This window comes from Ambystoma mexicanum, chromosome 12 (assembly GCF_040938575.1).
Source record: "Ambystoma mexicanum isolate Mex_15411 chromosome 12, UKY_AmexF1_1, whole genome shotgun sequence".
NCBI classification, from domain to species: Eukaryota; Metazoa; Chordata; class Amphibia; order Caudata; family Ambystomatidae; genus Ambystoma; species Ambystoma mexicanum.
The window spans coordinates 650,181,720-650,203,088 of NC_090936.1; the positions used below are offsets into that span (position 1 = coordinate 650,181,720).

Here is a 21,369-nt window from a genome sequence, read left to right on the forward strand (position 1 = left end):
CCCCTCGAACAGTAGATCTAGAATGCGCTCCTGGACATCCGGGTTGAATCTCATTGCCTGGAGCCAGACTGTTCTTCTCATGTCCGTCGCAATGCAGATGGCACGGCCTGAGGTATCGATATTAGCCACTGTGGATTCCATGAGGTCATGCGCCACCAGTTTGGCTTCAGCTAGCCCCGCCTTTAAGCGTGATTGCCACTGGGTGGGGAGTTCCAGGCGGAAGTCCGCAATTTCCTGCCATAACCTTTGGTTGGTGGCAGGCAGCATGGCATCTGCGTTGGCCTGACAAAAGGTGCAAGGATGCGTTGGAGTAGATTTTCTTGCCGTGCGCCTCCAAGATCTTCTCCTCCTTGCCTAGCAGCGCCATAGAGGAGGAGGACGACCGAGGCTTGGAGTATAGTGATTTTTTATTTTAAAATGTTTTTATTGGCATTTCAAAATACATTGGATGCGATAATAGTTAACAGTTAGCATTTACCAATAAGGAACCATGCAACTAATAAAATAACTTAAAACAAACAACAATGGTCTTCATCGCTTTTAACCATCTTTCAGCTTCTTTTAGGGTGTTGGTATCGTCCCAGGGGCGCAGTAGGAGTGGGGTCATTATCGAGTGGATGATGGGACTGCTAATTGGAGGTAGGAAAGTTCGTCGTTGAGGAATAGTTCCAATCGTATGTCCAAGTCCTGACGGCCAGTTTTCGTTTCTCATGGGGGTTTGTCGTCGAACGGGTGGAACATGTCCCATATCAGGGATTTCCAGGTTTTGTAAGTCATGCTCGGTTTATCCCGTTTTGGCTACTCCCTCTCCCCAGATTCTCGTTTCCGCTTCCGACCAGTGTTCCAGCTCTTTATGCCATTTGGCGTATTGGGGGCCCTTTGGTGTTTTCCATGCCGTTGCGATAGCTCTCTTAGCCAACCCACAGGCCATATCCATGAATTTTACGATGTGCCCGATTTTGCTTATTCGCGGGTAGGCTCCTAGCAGGCATTCCTGCGGCGACCATTCATATCGGGTCAAGCCCGCTCTTCTGCAAGCTTGTTAGATTTTGGCCCAGAAGTGTTGCATCTTGGAGCAACCACAGAACATATGTCATTCCTGCCTCATCCGAGCTGCATCGGGGGCAAAGTGGGGTCGTGGACCTGTTGAATTTGGCCATTCTGCTCGGGGTCAGATATGTTCTGTGTAGGACATTTAGCTGGATTAGTCGGAATCTCGCGTTTCTTGACACTTCTCTGGGATATGGTAAGATTCTTTCTCATTCCTTTCCGGTTATGCTTGCTCCCAAGTCTATTTCCCATGAGCTCTTTAGGGCGTCACTTTTGGGGTGGGGTCTGTCCGTGAGTTAGGCGTATATCCTGGAGGTTGGTTTCCAACCATCTCCCAGGTTGTGCATTAGGGTTAGGGTTGGGTTTGCTTCAGATTCCTCCGGCCATTCGCTCCATTTCAGTTTCGCCACTTCTCTGATTTTTCAGTGCCATTGCTATTGGCCCTTGGGTAGTCCTTCATTCAATACCATGGATTCAAACTCTCTGAAGGCATTTTCCTCGTATACAGCTCCCCAGGTATAGATGCCATATCCTTCCCATAGTCTCATGAGCGCCAGTTCCCCTCTGTTGGAGCAGATATCAGCCGTCATTGGTGTTTCTGGAGAGTATGGGTTCACAATCTTCAGTAACTTCAGAGTCCTATCCCACACTCTTCGGCCTAGCTGGATGAGCAGGAGAACCTTTTAGTGTTTCCATCGGACCCAGAGGATTTCTTTCAGGTGTATAGGGGCTATTAACTGACCAAGGAGGTCAGTCTCCGAGGTGGATTCATCTGCAAGCCATTTAGCGACGAAGTTGAGCTGAGCGGCCAGGAAGTAGCTTTCTAGGTGTGGCAGCGGGACTCCCCCTGCCCGATATGGTAGTATCAGCGTGTCTAGAGATAGCCTGTGCCTGGCGTTTCCCCACAGCAGGTCCCTCAGTAATGTACCTAGCAGCTGAAGAAGGAGGCTGGTATATAGTAATGGGTATTTTGGAAAAAGTACAGAAAGCGCGGTAGCACTATCATTTTGGTGATGGCCACTCGGCCCATCATCGACAGTGGGAGTTTGGACCAGAATTTAGTAGATTGCTTGAACCCCTGTACTGCCAATAGGGTGTTGCCCCCATGTGTCTGTTCAGGTGTGTGCCAAATGTTAATACCCAGGTATCTAAAAGTGTGTGGTTCCCACCTTATCCCGACCTCTGGAAGATCTGTCTTCCCGGTTCCAGCCAGCCCCGCAAGTGGGAATATACATGACTTCTCCGGGTTGAAGGAGATCCCTGATACCTTTGCAAAGTTTTTTAGTACTTCCAGGATTATGGGTAAATTAAGGTATGGGTCTCTTAGGTAGAGTAAAACATCATGCACGTATAGCGAGATCACGTGGTATGATCCCCCACTGTGTATGCCTGCGTCCAGTGCTTAATTTGTAAAAAAATAAGTGCCAGTGCCCAAAAAATATTGGCCCCATAATGCCGGGCGCAGCGCTGCCCTCAGCACGGGCATGTCGGCCGCACCAGTTCAGTGCTAGACCTACCTAGATCGGCCCACCACCAGCCCATGACACTGCTGCTGCTCCATGAAACATGTTTGGCGCTGCAGCAACTGCTGGCACAGGCTAGTAGTAAATACGCAACCAAGACATGCTTCTCCTGTAACTGCGCCTCGATGCCCCTGGGCTGTGTGAGTGCTTTAAAAATGCAAATAAATAAAAAAGCATTCTGTTTCAGTCACTGTTGCACTGTATTTGTCTCTGCCCCATCTGACAGTCTGTTAAAGTACACCAAGTATTGTTAATCGGTTACCTCCAGGAAGAGCAACCTCCCCTCAGCCTGTTCTTCAGTCACCTCTTTCAGGTGTTTTGTGTAATCAATTTACACTCAAGCCCTTATCAGTCATCACATCTCATAAATGCATTCCCCTTCACCTTCCTTAAAGCATGAGCATGGTGTTGTATAACTTGGAAAAAGTAATTTCTGCAAGACATTGTTGTGAAATCAACAGCCTGTACTACTTCTGATTTAGGGCCTCTTTCCACCTTAACACATATTAAAAAACTAAATATGTTTTGTCACCCAATATTCAGGAGCCAGAGGAGAATGCATATTCGGATATCTCCTTCCCACTGACATGTTCTTGACATACTTCACCAAACTGCGGGGTGTAACAGGCACCCATCTCCCTATCTGAGGATTCCTATCTGACGATTGCATGTGCTCTCATTCGGAGCACATGCTCGGAACGTATTGTACCCAGGTTAAGGGGCCACAGTGTATAAACCACACATCAGGATAGAAAACATGCGCTGGAATTATGTAAAAAAATGACAGCAAAAGACGGTTGAGAATTATACACAAATACTCAACTAGTGCTTTTATTTATGACGACAGATTAGTGGGCACGTGCACCATGTTTATCGCCGTCTAGTTTCCATGTGTGTATCTTTAAGCCTGAAATGGCATTTCAGAAGTTAGTCTTTGCATGGGCTTTTCTCACGAAGTGCAGCCGTTTCGGTTTCGGCCCAATACGTGCACCGTTCCGGGTCCCCTCGCTGAAGCTCGTTTGTGAACTAATGAGGCCGATAAAATTAAAAGGAAGAACGGAAACACCCAGGCGAAAATTCACAGTTCATGTTTCACTTAGATGAATGCTATCCAGGGTCGGACTGGGGCATACAATTGTCTCGAGTTGGGCTCGGCACCAATGAAAAAGTGGCCAAAGTTGCAAACGACAATTCATTCCTTTTGTGACAGACATTAGTGGGACCACGCTGCCGCCCGTTCCCCGTCTGGTCCTGGGCTTTGTCCTGCCTTACCTCAATCACTTAGGCTACCTTCCGTGGGGCCACCACGGCCATGCTGAGCCTGATGATGAAAAAAAGAGGTGCGTGGCACTGCGGCCCCACGGAAGGTAAGATTTTAGAAGAAAAAATGTATATTTGGGCGGCTGGGGCCCATCACTTTCAAAGTGATGGGCCACAGCCGCCACTCAAAATAAGTTATTTCTTTTAAAACCTACCTTCCGTGGTGCGGGGCCCCGGCCACTGGCCCCATGGAAGGTCAGGTTTTCAAAGAAAAAAGTAAAAAACATTTTATTTATTTTGCATTTTTAAAGCGCTCACACAGCTCGCAGGCATCGAGGCGCTGTTACAGGAATAGTTTTTTTTTTAGTTAATTGTTTTTTTTTTCTCTTAGATGCGTATTTATAACGCGCTTGAACACCCAGAAGTTTCTAAGCGCGGACCCGGGGATCGAACCTGTGTTGCTCTGTGTCGTCTTGTTTCCAACGGTCTCACGTTGCCGCTAAGCTATCCTCCCGGGACATACTTTTGGGCACAATCCACGGGCCCGGCCACCCGCGGCAGAGTCATCCGACTCAGTCTGCGGCAGCCGGCAGCCCCTGGTCACAGAAAATGGCCTGGGCCTGGCACTGACTGCAGTCAGCAGCACACAGCACATAGGTCACATAGACAGAAGCCTGTGTGCGGACGGGCCCCTGGTGGGGTCCTGACTCCTGGGCAGTCAGGACACCACCAGGGGACTGTGCCGCCGCCCGGGCCCCGACCTGGGCCTTCCTTGCCTGATCACTTGACTGTGACAGGCTTAGGCTGCACCGCATCCAACAAGTGACTTACCTGCTTTGGTCTGTCAGGGCCTCAGGGTGGGGTGGCTGGGTGCGCGCACTGGCACCCGCACAAATGAAAAAGCAGGCAGAGGGGGCCCCAGGAAGCAACTAGGCCGCACCACGCAGTGCAGCAGGGTAGCCTCTCTCTCTCACAAGTCAGGACCGACGACGCCACGCCTCGACACCTTCACTTCACAATAACTCGTGAATGAAATGAAGGTGGAGCCGTGCTGCCTCCTGTGGCATGTAATTTCACTGGCTCAGAAGAACAGCCAATGAAAACTGCACATTCTGTGTTACTATACAGAATGAATCAAATACTGCATAATAACAACAGAATGGTAGTTTTCACTGGCTGTTGTTTGTAACAGTTCGTTGTACATTGCTATTGCTGGCCCCTCCCAGGCCCAGCTAGCCATGGCCTGCAACCTGCAAGCACGAGAGAGATCGAGATCAGAATGACAAATCCCAATGATTTATAATCGAAGCAAAGCAAAGTGGAAGAACAAACAAAGCAATTGCACGTGCGCTGGCCCCGCATGAGTTCCGGTGCCCAAAAAAAAGAGTGCTGGTGTTGGGCACCGGCAACCACCCCCACAAATTACGCACTGGGGTTGCCTCCTCTCCCCGAAACTGTTTGCGAAAACAATAGAAGTGATGCAACTCAAACAGACAGGACATCAGAGGACACATGGTGGTTATATCTTTAAATGCTGATAATATACAACTATACGTCAAGAACCCAGAGATTAAACTTGGGGCAATGTTGAATGAGAAGCAGACTTTTTGCAATTACCCGGGGCTGAAGATTAATAGATCATCGTCTGAACGTTTCCCACTGATGAGAAATACCCCCCAGTCTCGCAGTTTGGGTGGATGGACGTGAGCATCAGAGGAAGTAGCGTTCCTTGGCGTCAAAGTGCGAAAAGATGTGAAAAGCGAGAATCTAATCCTGAAGGCTACTTGCAGATCTTACCTGTAAGGTTGTACTATGGGAGAATGTACTGATCTCTTAATGGTAACATGACAATTGTTAAGATTGTGGTTGTTCGCAAATTGTTGTATTTGTTGCAAAACATTCCAATTTGGCCAGGATGAGTCTATGTTGGCCTCAGACAAAGAACTGTATTTTTTGTCTCTACAGGCATTCTTTGTGAAATTCCGGCTTCTCCAACCATGCATAATGCCACATGGGGCAGTTGAGGGGGCACTGGCGCAATTAGGCAGTTGCCTTTGCTGTTGAAAATAAATATAAAGATATCCAATAATACAATCAATCCATTAGAGATGCACAGCATTTGCATGGCCTAAACTTTATAAGCATCTAACCATATGCTAGAGACAGCTTTATGGGACAACACGAGGCTCCTGCTGGCTTGTGATAAAAAGTATAGTTACAAACTGGCACAGATGTGGCATTAATACATTAGGAGCTATGCATTTGAATGAACACTTTATAACAATTGAGTAACTCCAAAGGATAATAGGGGGATTGTGATTGACCTTTTTTAGTATTACAGAATGTGTGATGCTTTCAGTAAATGGTATAACCGCTTCCCTCAGCAGCTGCATGTGTATGCACTGTTTCTAATTTTATTTTCAAATTTGTTTATTGGCATTTGTTATTTAGTACATTTACAGGACACCAGGCGTGTCCGCATTTCCAGGATAATGAGCATTTCAGAATAATACTTTAAACATTTAACACATATGCACTGCTTCTAATGCCAACTATGATAACAGCAACCGAAATGCGTGTCGATTCCTTTGAACATGAAACTCTTGAGATGTCTTCACTATGATTTTGCACTGGGAAAACACATTTCACGGCCCATACTACAGAATCCTAAAATGCCGAAAATGTTAAGGTGCATTTCCGTGCAATTGTATGTGTGGGGCGGGTTAGGGTAATAAATAATTTGAGGGGAGTAAAAGGGGGGGCTGCGTGGGGTCTCCCCCGCATATAAAATTGTGTTGAAATGTGCATGAAAACATTTTTTTTTTTAAAACAATCAACATTTTCAGATACAGTATTTTTTGTATACGTAGCTGGAAACCCTATGTAAGTACACTGGCCAAGAAAGGTCCCACATCCTGGTGTTAGTTCATCAAAACTTAACTTTTGGTCGTTGCATACATAGAACACATACTTAAAAATCAATGTTTCAAACTCTAACTTTAAAAGCAGGAAACAGATGTATTAAATGTGGAATACTTACACATCTTGCTTAAATGTTTCCAGATTGATGGCCTCAGGCGTATCTTCAAATGATAACCCAGTTATGTCTATTCCCATAGTGTTTAGAGCTGCACACAATAAATAGCAGACACATAAGTTACAGCGAGGTTCAATTTCGAGGAAATAGTGTGAACAAAACAAAAGTATTATTGATATTCTATCATAATGCTTAGGTTTACATTTTCAACTATCTTTTGCGATCACTTTGTTCGAAAAGAGCTACACAGCAATTTTAAAATTCAAGACGTCTTTCTTTTGCATTCAATAAAATAGAACCCAATTAGAAATGTTGTAAAATGGGGGGGCGTGTCATGCGTTCTAGCAAGGTGAACGCTTGATCTTTTGGCTCTTCGGACTGAGTTATATTTGCTGCCCTGAACATGTCCACGAGGTTGTAAATCCATCTCTGTTACCTCAGTATGCACACATTTTGGGACCAGACATCCTCGGGTATGCTCATCTCCTACCTCAGTTAATTTTGTGAAGCGTACGTTGTCCAGTGCATCTCGTCTATGGCACAGCGGCTGTGAGGTCTCGAAGCCGGCAAACATGGGGACAGCGGCTTCCACATCTTGAGTCGGTATCTTCCGAGGTGATACATACTGGAATGGGGGCAGCTGAGCCGCTTTTGATCTACTTGGCTCTCTATCCATGTGACCCTGCAACACCCCATGGGTGTCCTTCTTAGGTACTAATTATAAAACGTTATACCGTATTTTATGCATTTCAAATTCATTTGACTTATTTAAAGAGTTTTATTTGTATAGGTTTTCCATCTTTGGTCATGGCTGATCAAAGCTCACTCAATTCATCAGGTAAACTCTCCTCTATCAATAAAGGCACGGAAACATTTTTTGATGCAGCTCCACCATCCAGTCCTCTATTTCTATACTAGATTCAAGATCCTTATCTCCAAGATGATTTCAACACCTTTAGAAATGATATCAAAACAATCAATTCAAGTCTTGCTGAAGTGGAAGAACGGACGTCCTTCTCTGAAGACAGAATAGAGGGGCTAGAACAAATTCAGCATGAACTTCTGCATTTAGGGGCAGACGTCTCTAACTTAGAACACAGAAACAGGTGAGACAACATCAGAGTTTATGGGGTTCCGGAAAACTCAGAGCAAAATGATCCCATTAAATTCCCAACAGATTGGCTCCCCCAAGTTTTTAATATTTCTTTCTCTCCTTCTATGGAGTTTCAAAGGGGACACAGAATTATACCTTGCTTTCTACCAACAATGCCTCTCATTGCCCGTTTGGTACGTCATCAACAAGCAAAGCAAATTCTGCTGGCTGCAAAAAAAACAATCTCCTCTAAGCTTTCATAAAATGTGTATATATCTCTGGATTTTTCAAATGCCACGAAGAGTAAAATGAAAAGGCTCTTGGACATGAGGCCTGCCTTGAAGAGTGTAGATATTAAGTTTGGCTAAATTAGAGCCAGCGAGAATGCTTAGGACACCTCCTCATGGCATGCCCAAAGAATACTTGGATCCTGATGAGTTATATGCTCTCATTCCATTTCTCCAATCCTCAGAGATGGATACTTCTTCTGGCGCTTCCGCCTCATCTACAACGTGCCATATTGTGCAACAACCACTTCATGGTTATAACTTAACCAGTCGCAATAAATTGAAATCTGGCAAATCACACCATTCTAGGAATAGATCTGATCACAATCACCCTTTAAATCCCACTGAAGCCTCTGACAAGCACAGCGACAAATCCAGATCCCCTAAAAAGCAAATGCACCCAGATGAGGCTAACCCCAATTAATGAATACTTTTCACTTCACCATTGATGTTTGTGAAGTTCAATATTTCCATATTTCTTCCTTATGGGCTTGTTATTTAACTTTATATTTGTGCTCATTCTGCTCCATTTGGGCCCATCAATCTATGGTGGCTCGTCTTGTTTACACATATGGCAGCTCCAAATGTGTTCACACTATGCGATACACATTCATATTTTATATCTTTGCATATTAATGGCTTTTACTGTTATTTTCTTCTTCATTATGTTCTCCTTCCTTTTGTATGTGCCATGCCCTCCAATTTGGTTTGTCGTTCTCCAGATACTTTGTTGATTATGATGTACCCAACCAAGCACACATCACTTTACTATTTTACATACCACTAAGCAGCTTATTTGTATTTATGCATGGTTGTATATGTGTCTTTGGATACTATACGTCCAAGTGTATATTCTAATGAGTATTAAAGTCATGTTGTGGAATGTTAAGGTTTGAACAACCCTATAAAGAGACAAGAGTTTTTAGTCATATTGTGAAAATCAAGGTTGACATCGCCTGCATCGAAGAGAGTCACTTAGAATTGATAAAAGAAAATAAATTGGCTAGATTATGGCTAAACATGTGTTTTTTGCACCAGCTGTTGGCAAGAAAGGTGGCGTTTGTATTCTGATCCAATTAATTAATGAACAACGTGACACTTCTGGTCGCTGTTCAATTATGGAAGCATATATTCATCACTTAGGTGCGAAGGACGAGGTATCTCATCCTCAGCACTACGTTTGCAGTGCGTGGGACGAGATACCTCGTCCTTTTAAGCACTTGAGTTTGTGTGATCGCTGCACTGCAGCGATCACAAGCCAGAAATCCAACCCCTGGGCTATGCAAGGAAGAGGTTCCTCCTTACGGCCCAGGGGTTGGATTTCCTTCAGTTTCACATCAGTGTGCATAATGCGCACTGACGTGAAAGTGAAAGTAATTTCACTGCTGCAGCCATTTTTAGCGGCGGCGGTGAATAACATTCCTACCTTGATCTCTGGCACTTCTATGCCATTTTGATCGAGGGAGGTGTTGTTGGAAAGAGGAGACGCTCTCCTTTCCAACAGCACCTACCTTGAAAGCATTGCTGGCCGCGGATCGCTCGATCCGTGGCAAGCAGCACCACTAGATCACCAGAGATTTGTTTTGAAGTGGAGGGCTGAGAGGCCCGCTTAGTATATAAGCAGCCCTCTCCCCCTCTGGCCCCCAAAGGATGGGGCATTATGGTTTGCCAACCATGGGGGCAGATGGGCAAAATAAAATGCAAAACAAAAAATGTGTAGGGTTACTGAGGGGTGGGGGTCACTAGGCCATCAGAGAGGGCTTATATCAAGGGGAGGGGCCCTCTCCCCCACCTACCATCAGTGCAGGGGGGTTGTGTAGCCCTCTCTGGGGGCAGATTGGCAGTGCAATCTGCCAATCGGCCCCTAGGAAGGGGTACATTGGTTTTTCTGGTGGGGAGGTCACTAGACCACCAGGGGTGGCTTATATGAAGGGGGGTGGCCATCTCCCCCTCCTGCACCAAATGGATGGGGCATGTAATGTAGCCCTTCCTGGGGGCAGGTTTCTAGTGTAATCTGGCAATCTGCCCCTAGGAAAGGGGGCAAATGTGTTTTTACTGGGAGTGGGGATCACTAGACCATCAGGGTGGACCATCCCCAAGCCCAGCGGCGATTCCAGGGTGCCCCGCTGGACTTGGGGACAGTCGACCCACATGGGAGACAAGTGCCCAAGACCAGGACCATCACCCCCAACCATCCTGGAATGCTGGCTGGGCTGCGCTACATATTTTCCCTCTGGGAAAGGACGGGGACCCTGCCCGGGCACCCTGAAACCGCCACTGGGCTTGGGGGATGGTCAGCTCACATGGGAGATGGGTGCCCAAGGCCCGGGACATCACCTCTGATCATCCTGGAGCTCTGGCTGGGCTGTGTTGCAGAATTTCCTTCCGGGAAAAGATGGGGGCCAGGCCAGGGCTCCCTGGGACAGCAGTGTAGTATGTGCAACTCTCCTTACCACCTTGAAGTACACACAGTGTGCTGCAGGAACAGAAACCTTCACTGATTATAATCATGCCAGCACACCTGTGGCATTGGCACAAACTGACATAATGTGTCCATCACCTCTTTCCCTGAAACATAGGCGCCTATTACAGAATAACCTTGAAGTAATGTATACTGGGTTCCTGCTTATGTGAAATGGGTATAATAACAATGGGGGAAGTGTGTGTCTGGGATAGTTGCAAAAGACATGTGGGAATGCACTTGGTGTCGTAATGGATGGAGTGTACGTCAGGCCCTATTCATGATAGTTTTTCTTTTTGCATTTTCTAGTTAGGATGGGGGTTGTATGGATTGTTGGGCACTCTTTCATCCGAAGTGCAGAAGCACATTTCACAGACCTAAACACACCTGGGTCCCAGCGGGATGGTGTGTCACTGTACTGGTTTGGTGTTGGGGGAATGCGCCTGCACCAGCTGAGAGGAGTGACCTGTGATGCCCAGGCAAAAAGAGAAGTTCCAGCCTGATGGTGGTGTATCTGGGTGGAAATGGCATGGCGTCTTTGGGATGAAGAGGGGTACGGGAACTACTTATGGATGAACTGGATTGGATGTCAATTAGGTTCCCAAACACTGTGGTGGCTTGGTCTCAAATGATTCCAACGAGGGATTGGAGAACTCCAGGAAAGGAAAAGGCCATCAACCCCTCAGTGCGGAAACGTAATGGCGAGATGACAAAATGGACCAAGTCAAATGACAAAATTCAGACAATTCACCATGGTTTCATCAAAGGTGCTGTGACAGTTCACAGAGACTGAGTGCACCTATCTAAGCGAGGCATGGACATTTTAATTTTGGACATAATGAACTTTGCCCAGATGTTATGTTGGGGGGTTAGGGGACAGCCCAATAATTGATGCACTTACTTGGTTGTGTGGTATTTTAAGAAAATGGTGAGTAAATCTGTTGACAATGAGACTGTCTTGTTAGCACCCACATTGTACTGTGTTTTTGGTGGAATGCTAAGCTATTCACTATGTTAATGCTACCCATTTCTTTGCAAAGCGTCACCACTTTCTGTAGCTTATTTCCACTTGCTGACCCTTGTAGTCGGTCGCGGCTTGTGACCTTCCCTCCCCACCCCCTACCCTATGCCAATGAGCAGCGGGTTTTGTGGAAGGGGTGGCAGCAATGTTTTTGGATGGGCCTGCCATGTACTTTGACATTCTTCACTTTCTGCATCCAGTGGCTTTTCACCTCACCCTATTAGAAATACTTTGCAATGTTGTTTCTCACCTGCATTTGCCACCCACCAGCACCCTTTGGGGGAGTGGAAGGTTCCCTGCACGAAGGGTGTATTTGATTTGTTAGTTTGGGTTCCATCATCTTCCCCACACTTCATTTTTCTAACTTATAGGTAAAGATGACATCTTACTTATATGTTTAGTTCTCTTTGTTGTAGGTGCATGTGTTTTATTGCATTCCAACCATTTGGAAGTAAGCAGTGTGCAATACTTTTTTTTATTGCACATGAGTGCTAGCAAATAAGTATTGCCGTTCATTTGGAGGGCTGCTACATGGTGTGAGCAAATTTCGGACAGTTTGGCGTAATTGTGTGGTCTTGGACTATTTTATTCAAGATCAATTTCGTACTAGTTTCCTTACTTTTAAAAGAAACGTTACTTGAAGTTTCAGTCTTTCTCTGTTCATTGGGCAGTAATTGTTTAGATCGGCACAGTTGTGGCATGGCTTCACGTAAGATGTCTGGGTGAGGATGCTTTGAACTTACTGTCCAAGTCTGAGGAAGGCACCGAACCAGATGCAGAATCTGAACAGAATCTGCTTCTGAGAGGGATCAAGCAGTAGACTCAGGAAGGGAGTTTTCGGTTGAGGCTAGTTCTAGCTCATCTCATGAGGAAGAGAAAAAATGGGCATGCCTCACAAACAAACGTCACTCCAGCTCCCTCCACTGCAGGCATGCCTTAGAAAGGAATGCCATTCTGGTTACTTCCACTTGAGGCATGCCTTGACGAGCAATAGTAGTCCAGCTCCATCCACTTGAGGCGTGCCTTGAAAAGGTACGCCAGTCCAGCACCCTCCACTGAAGGAGTGTCTTTCAAAATAAGAGATAGGCAGTTTGGCTCCCTCCCCTAGAGGGGTAAGTGAAATAAAAATGGGAACTGGACACTATCTATGTGGCAGCGATGTCTTGTATAAATCGTACCACTGTGCCATGATTTATTTTTAGTAAAGTTCATATTTTGTATAACTCGAATGTCTTCTTCTAGAAGGACTGAGATGTGATTGGTGTGTGAGTGAGGAGAGGCTAAGCTGTCCATGAAGATATGATTGCTGTGACTGCACTTTTCCATCACTGGAGAAATGGTTTGCATGTTAGTGGACGTGAAATTAGAGTGTGTATGTTTGCAGATATGGTTGGTGCAAAATTACTGTTGAACGTAGGCACACTTGCTACGCAAGTTCTTGACGTTGGTGTGAAAGACATTGCCTGGAAACAAGCTTGCCATGTAAGCAGGTCACCACTTGCTATAAGTGTGCAGATATGGTTGGTGCAAAATGACTGCTGAATGCAAGTACATGAAGTTGGTGTGAATAACATGACCTGTAAATGAGATTGCTGTGCGAGCGGATCTCCACTTGCTATGACTGTGCAGATATGGTTGGTGCAACATGACTGTTGAATGCAGGCACAGTTCATATGGGAGTACATCATGTTGGTGTAAAAGACATCACCTGGAAACGAGGTTGCCATGTGAGCGGATGTCCACTTGCTATGAGTGTACAGATGTGGTGGTTGTGGAGCTGATGATTTGATTGTGATGCAACTGCTGAAATGGATGGCTAGTGACTGCAGACACAAAGGGGATATGAATGGCCAGTAAAAGGGTTGGTGCCTTGCCGTGGCATTACTGCTCACAAGTTCCCTTTAACTTGTGCCAAATCAACCAATCATGTCCTGTCGCACTATGCACTGTATATATGAGCAAGTGAGCAAAGGTGCCTGCAAAAGGGCTTGACGAGAAACAGGGTGGCAGTGCCTAATACACAGCGATTAGTGTATTCCCAGAGCACTTGGCATATGGATGACTTGCGCGTTTCTGCCCAGGTCAGTACACCAACACATGTGAGGTACCTTTTATGTCGGGACACCTGTAGAACGTGGGAAGGTAGGAGATGTGTTGTTCCCAGTGTGTTTCTGTGTTTTTTTCCTGGTGGCAAATGTCTGAACATTGGGGGGTTTTCAACACTTTTTGGAGTTTGCCGGGCCTTGTGGGTAATAAATTCTAGGGCGAATGGCAAACGTCAGACCCCTTTGGATTCTCTCCGGGTGTCTTCTTTTCAGAAATGTATGGGGTTCCCCGTTTTCCTTGGTGGCTGCAACACCCCAGGCCCAAATCTGTGGATTGTCCACAACTCTGAATACCATCAGAATGTCCTCTTCATAGGCCCTTTGGCGTACAAGTGGTTTAGCCTTTTCCCTTTGCACCCAGATAAGTGCACCGACACATGCGAGGTACTGTTTTTTCAGGGACACCTGTGGGAACGTAAGAAAGTGGAGCATGTGTTGTTGCCGGCGTGTTTCCGTGGTTTGCTGGTGACAAATGTCAGAAAATTGTGGGTTTTTTGCCACTTTTTGGAGTTTGCTGGCCTTTGTGGATAATACATTCTTGGTCAACTGCGAAAGTTAGAACTTGTTGGATTCCCCCGGGTGTCTTCTTTTCAGAAATGTATGGGGTTCTCCGTTTTCCTTGGTGGCTGCGACATCCCAGGCCCAAATCTGTGGATTGTCCACAACTCCAAATACCAACAGAATTTCCTCTTCCTAGGCCCTTTCATGTACAAGTGGTTTAGCCTCTTCTTTTGTGCCCAGGTATGTGCACCGACACATGTGAGGTACAGTTTGCTTTCGGACACCTTTGGGAAAGTGGGAAGGTAAGACATGATTGTTGCTGTTGCGCTTCAGCGTTTCCTGGTAGTAAATGTCTGAAAATTGTGTTTTTTTCATCAGTTTTTGCAGTTTGCCAGGCCTTGTGGGTAATACATTCTAGGATGATTGGCAAAGGTCGGACCTCTTTGGATTCCCCCAGGTGTCTTCTTTTCAGAAATGTATGGGGTTCTCTGTTTTGCATGGTGGTTGCGACACCCCAGGTCCAAATCTTTGGATTGTCCAAACACCCAAATCCACTATTCCCCAGGGCATCTGATGTACCAGTGGTCTAGCCTATTCCCTTTGCACCCCAGCCAGTGCACTGACATGTGAGGTACTGTTTTGATCGGGACACCTGTGGGAATGTGGGAAGGTAGGACATTTGTTGTTTTCTCTTGGTTTTCAGTATGCTTTCACACATTTCCTACTGTACTTTGTTACACAGCCCTATCTTTTCCCAAATGTGACCTACATTTAGTCGCCGCTTTAGGCACACTGCGCGTTTGTAAGCTGCACAAGTCACCTATCCTTAAAAGGGTCTGCCTGTGCTCTTTCAAAAAATGTATGCTTGCAATTCTTCACCACATTAGTCTTCCCTATTTCCAAATGCTATGTACGTCTGTTTAGTCCGTCAGCATATCAATCCTGTGTACCATAGCTCTGTTTTTGGCTCCCGGTATTGCCCGTTTTGTGAAACATTACCAAAAATGTATGATTTCCTAAGTAGATGACTCAGGGGAATGTAGCCGTGCATTGCTTTCCTCAAAATTGACAGAAGCCATTACCTTACCAGTCCAAACATGTCCAGCACATACTTTTTTTCACTCACTTTTCCAATTTCTTTCCAAATTATAGATATTTTAGGTACATAGTTGTTTGCTGACCTGCGCAAATCACCTCTTCCTAAACTTAGAATGTTGTTTGCTTTTCAGTAATGTATGCCTTTCTGGGTTCCCATCGAGCTTTCATACCTTTCCCTTCCATTCCATTCCATTCCTTCCAAGCAGGTCCTTTTTTTTTTTTAAAAAAGGGAAAAAAAATCGCCTACCTTGCACAAAGTGGATGGCAACCTTAGAACATTTCTTTTTGTTTTGGTTCCACTCAACCTGTTCTTGAAAGCTTGGAATTCAGTACTGCAAACCATCTGCTCCTAGCTCTTACAAGAAAAAAAACACTGGCTTCTTTGTACATCATTTTATTGGCATTTTCTGATAAAAACACAACATTTGCACTCTTTTTTGTTTTTTTTTTCTCACCCCCTTACAGAAAACTAGGATTCCTTGGTGGCATTGTCCCAGATGTGGGAGGAAAAGGGGCCACATTTGGCTGAGATATCTCTTGTAACAAAAAAGGTTACAAGGGATTGAATGCAACATACCGAAATCTCCAAAAAAGGGCTCAGCACTGGGAGCGGAAACCTTCAGCAGTTAAGGGTTTAATGACTTGTCAGTCACAATTCTTAATATTTACGACCGCAATTCTGTTCTGGATTCATTTGAAACAAATGTGTTTTTCTCTTCCCCCCATAAATCCTTTTCAAAACTTGATCACATATTCATCAACCCATCACTAGCGTCTAAATGTATACACTCGTAAATTGGCCCTATAGTTCTATCTGATCACGCTCCAGTCTTTACTGTCCTTGAATGGCAACTACAACTTAATCCTACTTCTCGGTGGAGGTTTAACTCCTTTTTTATTAAATGACCCTTTTATTCAGCAAGTAAATATCTTCTGTACCAAATTCTTCATTAATAATAAGCCACTGGATACTTCAATCCATAATAATTGGAATGCATTTAAGGCTACCTTACGTGGTTTCATTATACAACATGTTGTGATTAAAAAGAAACAGAATGAAAAAATATCACTGCATTTGTGTCACTCAATGAAGCTACTTGAATCATCATATTATAATCACCCTTCCAATACTACTTTTAAATCCCTTTTATCTAAACGCATTGAATTGAACAAATATAATACTAATGAAGCATGCTAGTTTTTGTTAAGAACTAAAGCCAAATTTTACATAGAGTCTAATAAATCACGTAAGTTGTTAGCTTCCCATCTCAAAAGAAGAAAAGGAAAATCTATCATTACTTCTTTTATTGACCAGCAAGGCATTAGGGTTACTGGTGTAGAACAAATGAATCATTCCTTTTTTGATTTGTACTTGTCGGACCAGACTATTCTTAATAAAAACATTTGTGATTTTCTACGTAAAAATAAAAAGATTACTGACCACCCAGTGGACTTAGACTTTTTAGATACTCCCATTGCATTGCAGGAAGTTCAAAAAGCTATTCTTGATCTCAAAACTGTCAAAGCCCCTGGGCCTGACAATTTCCCTATTGACTTTTACTGTTCGTTTTTAGACATGCTCTCTCCTAAATCCTTGAACTATTTAACCATTTTACAACTTTATCTCATAGCTTAGGTTATTTTAGTGAAGCCCTACTAATTTTATTTCCTAAACCAGACAAATATCTTTCATATTTTAAAAACTACTGCTCCCATTTCCCTAATAAATTCTGAATCAAACATTTTAGCCAAAGTCATTGCTAACAGATAAGATGACATAATACCTAAGCTAGTCAATATTAATCAATCGTGTTTTATTAAGGGTAGATATGCTTCCTCTAATACTAGACTTCTTTGTAATGCTCTCTCTCATGCGCAAAAAGCATCTGGTCCTGTAATTCTTCTCACACTGGTTGCTGAGAAAGCCTTCAATAGGGTTTCTTGGCCCTTTATGTTTGAATCTTTATCATGGCACGGATTTAGTCCTACATTTTCTAAACGTATTACTCTTTTATACTCTTCACCCTTTACTGGACTTTCTAGTAATAATTCCTTTTCTAAATCCTTCCCCATCTCACGGGGAACTAGGCAAGGCTGTCTTCTTTCTCCTCTACTTCTCATTCTGCCTCTGGAATCTCGCCTTCAAAGTATTTCCATAAATGATGATATTAAAGCTATTGTTAGCAATGGCGTCTACATCAAGCTTTCTGCTTATGCTTTTGTCTTGCTTTATCTTTCAGATCCTTCCACATCTATTCCTGCGTTAATGTTTACTGTAGATCAATTTTGTAAAGTCTCGGGTTACAAATAACATTTTCACAATTCAGAAATTCTCCCTCTAACTAATTCTTGCATAATGTCTAATATCCCTTTATTTGGCATGAAATGGTGCTCTTGTATTAAATAGTTGGTTATCATTTACTTTAACTTCAAACCAAAATACAATTATTGACAAAATAAATTCCTCTATTAACCAATGGTCCCCTTTGTTTCTTTCCTGGTGAGGTCAATTGGAATCAATCAAGAAGAAGCTCAGTTCTTTTATTCTTTATTATCTCTCTATTATCCCAGTTTTATTATCGACTGCATTCTTTAAGAAAATTGACACACTTTTACCTAAATTCTTATGGAATAATAAAACTCACAAAATAGCTTTTAATAAACTTAAGACTATCAAAAGCAATGGTGGAGTTAAATTTCAGAAATATCAAACATCAGAAATCCTTTATATTACAACAAATCATCTTATTCCAAGTTAATGAGTCACAATGAACTAATGTTCCCTCTTGGAGCAAATTGGAACCAAAGCTCATTATCCCTTTCTCTTTACTTAATTTTCTCCAAACTTCTTCTTGGCCTGGTATTAAAAAGCACCCGCTTCTACACTCCTGGAAAAATGCTTGGAATAGCCTAATATCTTGTTCATCCACTGTTCAAGATTCCACCGATGCCCTTATATGCTTTAATTAATTCTTCCCGTTCAAACCCAAACATGATGTGCTGCTAGGATGGTATTCTGCTGGTATCTGTCTAGTTAAACATTTATTCCATTACAATTCGGCTATACCTTTTCCTGAACTTTGTGCTTGATACAATCTCAACAATGTGGATTTTAAATCCTATACAATCCTTACTAACCTAATCACTAAAGCTATCCCCTTATACCGCCAAAATGTTTCCTCAAAATATGTTGACTTAGTAATAATGTACCTTTCCACTAAAGCTTCTAAACTGCACTCCATCCTTAACCAATTCAAAGGACAGTGCCAATCTATCGCCAAAACTCCTATGCAATGGGAACTGGATTGGAATCTGTGTATTTTCTCAGACACTTGGGGTATTATTTGGAATCAATGTTTTTCCACTTCAGTGGCTGCTAACCTAACACAATCAAACTATTTTATATTCCATAAAGCATAACTAACACCTCTTTTGATTTCTATAATGTTCAATTCTGTTGAAAATGTTTGCTGGTCTTGTCAATCCCCTTCTGCTGACTTCATTCATTCTATATTTAAATGTAAATATGTCTTTTCTTTTTGGGAACAAATTTGAAAATTCTTACAAAATATTGTTTAATTTCAAGAACGATTGGCAATTTAGTTAATCCCTTCATGTCATCAATCTCTTCACCTGATTTGTTTAACTTCTTTGTTTATGTTGCCTTCCATCTTATTGCGACTAATTGGAAAAATGTACAGAAATTATCATACAATCATTGGTGGAATTCCATTTGTTCTTTCCATAGAATTGAAAACATTTATGCACGGTCATCTAAGAATTTACCTGCATTTTATAGCAAGTGGAATATCTTTATCACTTATTTAATGTAAATTATCTGGTTCTTCGCAGAGTATGACACCCCCCTCCCTAGCTATCTCCTTATTTGTTTCTGAGTTTTTCTTGTCATTCTTCCCCTGTAAGTCTAACCCTATTTAATGGATAGTTCTTCAATTCTATGGCACTGTTTCATAGATAATAATTTCTTCTAAAGTTACAATTTGTGTTCTACTATATCTCTACTATTGTAACAATTTGGCATGTAATGTTCTTGTCATTCAACTTATGTACTGTCTAATTTGCTGTAGTGTGAAAGATAATATCAATACAAATTATTTAACATAAACAAATAAATGCTGTAAAACATAAATAAAGCATTTCACTACTGCCAGAAAAGCACCCCGTCTATAATAAAATGTGCACTCCCTGTCTTTATAGGTTTGTTTTCATATAGATAATTGCAGTGAAGGAAAATCTGTTTGTGGTCTGAATATCATCAACCCGGAAGCCTGAGGCACAAAATGCTGGTCACTGTAGTGAGAAGTGATTTGCTTCTGGATTCAGGGCTGGCCGACTGGGAACAGAGGTAGCCAGAGCCTGCAGCAGGTTAGCAGAAGGTGAACCAGTGGGGTCACAGGTGGGCTGGATTACCGGGCTGTGGAGTGGGTGGGGGGTCTCCTCTAAAAGGGACCGGGAGAGGGCGGTGTGAGACAGGCATGGTATAAGAGAGATGACAGACAACAAAATATAGTTCAACCAAACTTTATTCATAATCAGGATGGTGTAATGTCTAACTAACGCTATGCTATAGTGGGATTTCCCTGCCTAAAGAAATCTAAACGAAGTCTATGGGCCTCATAAGGGTCCGGCAGTAACCCTGCCGGTGCTACCGGCAGGTTGCCGTCAGACCTGTAATATTTTACCGACGCCTGACTTCCCAGTGCCACCAGATCATTACTAGTTCAGCGGCCCAGGAAGTCAGGTTTCGGCAAACTGTAAGTCCCCATTCCCATAGAGTCATATGGGACTCTATGGGAGTGGGCACACGGAAGCGCCGGCAGAGTGGCCATGGCAGGTAGACTCATTTGCCGATCTGAAAACAAGGGTGCCCGTGAGTTTACCGGCACCATTGTTTCCGGATCGGCAAACTCGCAATGAAGCCCAATGTCCATGTCCAAAAGCAAAAAGTCTGTCTGTGTCAAAACCTATGCTCGTCTTGCACAACTACAACAAAACTAGTGGGGAAATGCTCTCAACCAAAAATCAGTGTTCCAAAACAAATGTTCAAAGAATGGCAATTTAAGTTCCTCTAAAATTCTCTGGTTCAAGTACAACACAGTTCCAAAGTAACTTCCTTTCAGCAAGGATTAAGCAAGCTCTGAAGTTACCTTCTGTAGATTCGCAAGTATCACAGTTCACATCAGAGGGGTCTCCCTTCCCCAAGTTCAAATGTAACAAGAGATCATAAACAACACTGTGTTCTTGGGACTCCCTTCCCCAAGATAAACATTCTCCTATTTTAACTCTTATGGTTCTCTTCCCCAATAGTCACTCACAACAGTTGAAATTCACAAATTCACAGGCTGTTAAATTCACAAGTTCAGGAAAGAGAACACAGGGTTTGCTTGACCCCTCCCCTGGTTAACTTCACCAATGGTTCAAACCTCTTAGTTGCTTGTCAAATCTTTCATAGCTTCTGGTCTAGGCGCAGTTATCAGACCACACGGTCTGTTGCGTGGGCTCATGCAGCACTCTTGCCAAAGTCAGCAATATATACCAGTGTTCACTGTATGGTCTATCTTGCCCCTCTTATCTCATCTGCAATCACCTTTTCGTGGTTTGGGCTCAATAGCCCCTGTTGCTATGCTCTGCAGTCAATATTAGCAAGCTGGTAGTACTACGGGCTCATTAGCACTTTTCGTTATATTCAATCTTCAAAATATGCAAGCATCAGGCTTTTTGTTACATTCAGCATTCAAGATTGCAAGCATTCAGCTTTTCAGTACATTCTGCATTCAAGGCTTCTTTCAAGCAACCAGCTTTTCGCTACGTTCAGCATTCAAGATTGCAAGCATCAGGCTCAACATTCCCTCCTCGATTGCCCCAGCATCCCGAGTGTCCACTGACACTTACGGGACTAAAACACTGCTTTG

At 43.6% G+C, this 21,369-nt stretch overlaps 1 protein-coding gene across 1 annotated transcript in view; it reads right to left on the minus strand.

Annotated features, from left to right (window-relative positions):
- EFCAB10 (EF-hand calcium binding domain 10) overlaps positions 1-21,369 on the minus strand; it is a 239,851-nt gene that overhangs the window by 84,579 nt on the left and 133,903 nt on the right. Inside the window, exon 3 of the mRNA XM_069627738.1 lies at positions 6,874-6,961. Within this exon, the coding sequence (XP_069483839.1) occupies positions 6,874-6,961 (88 nt within the window). The remainder of the gene's footprint in view (positions 1-6,873; positions 6,962-21,369) is intronic.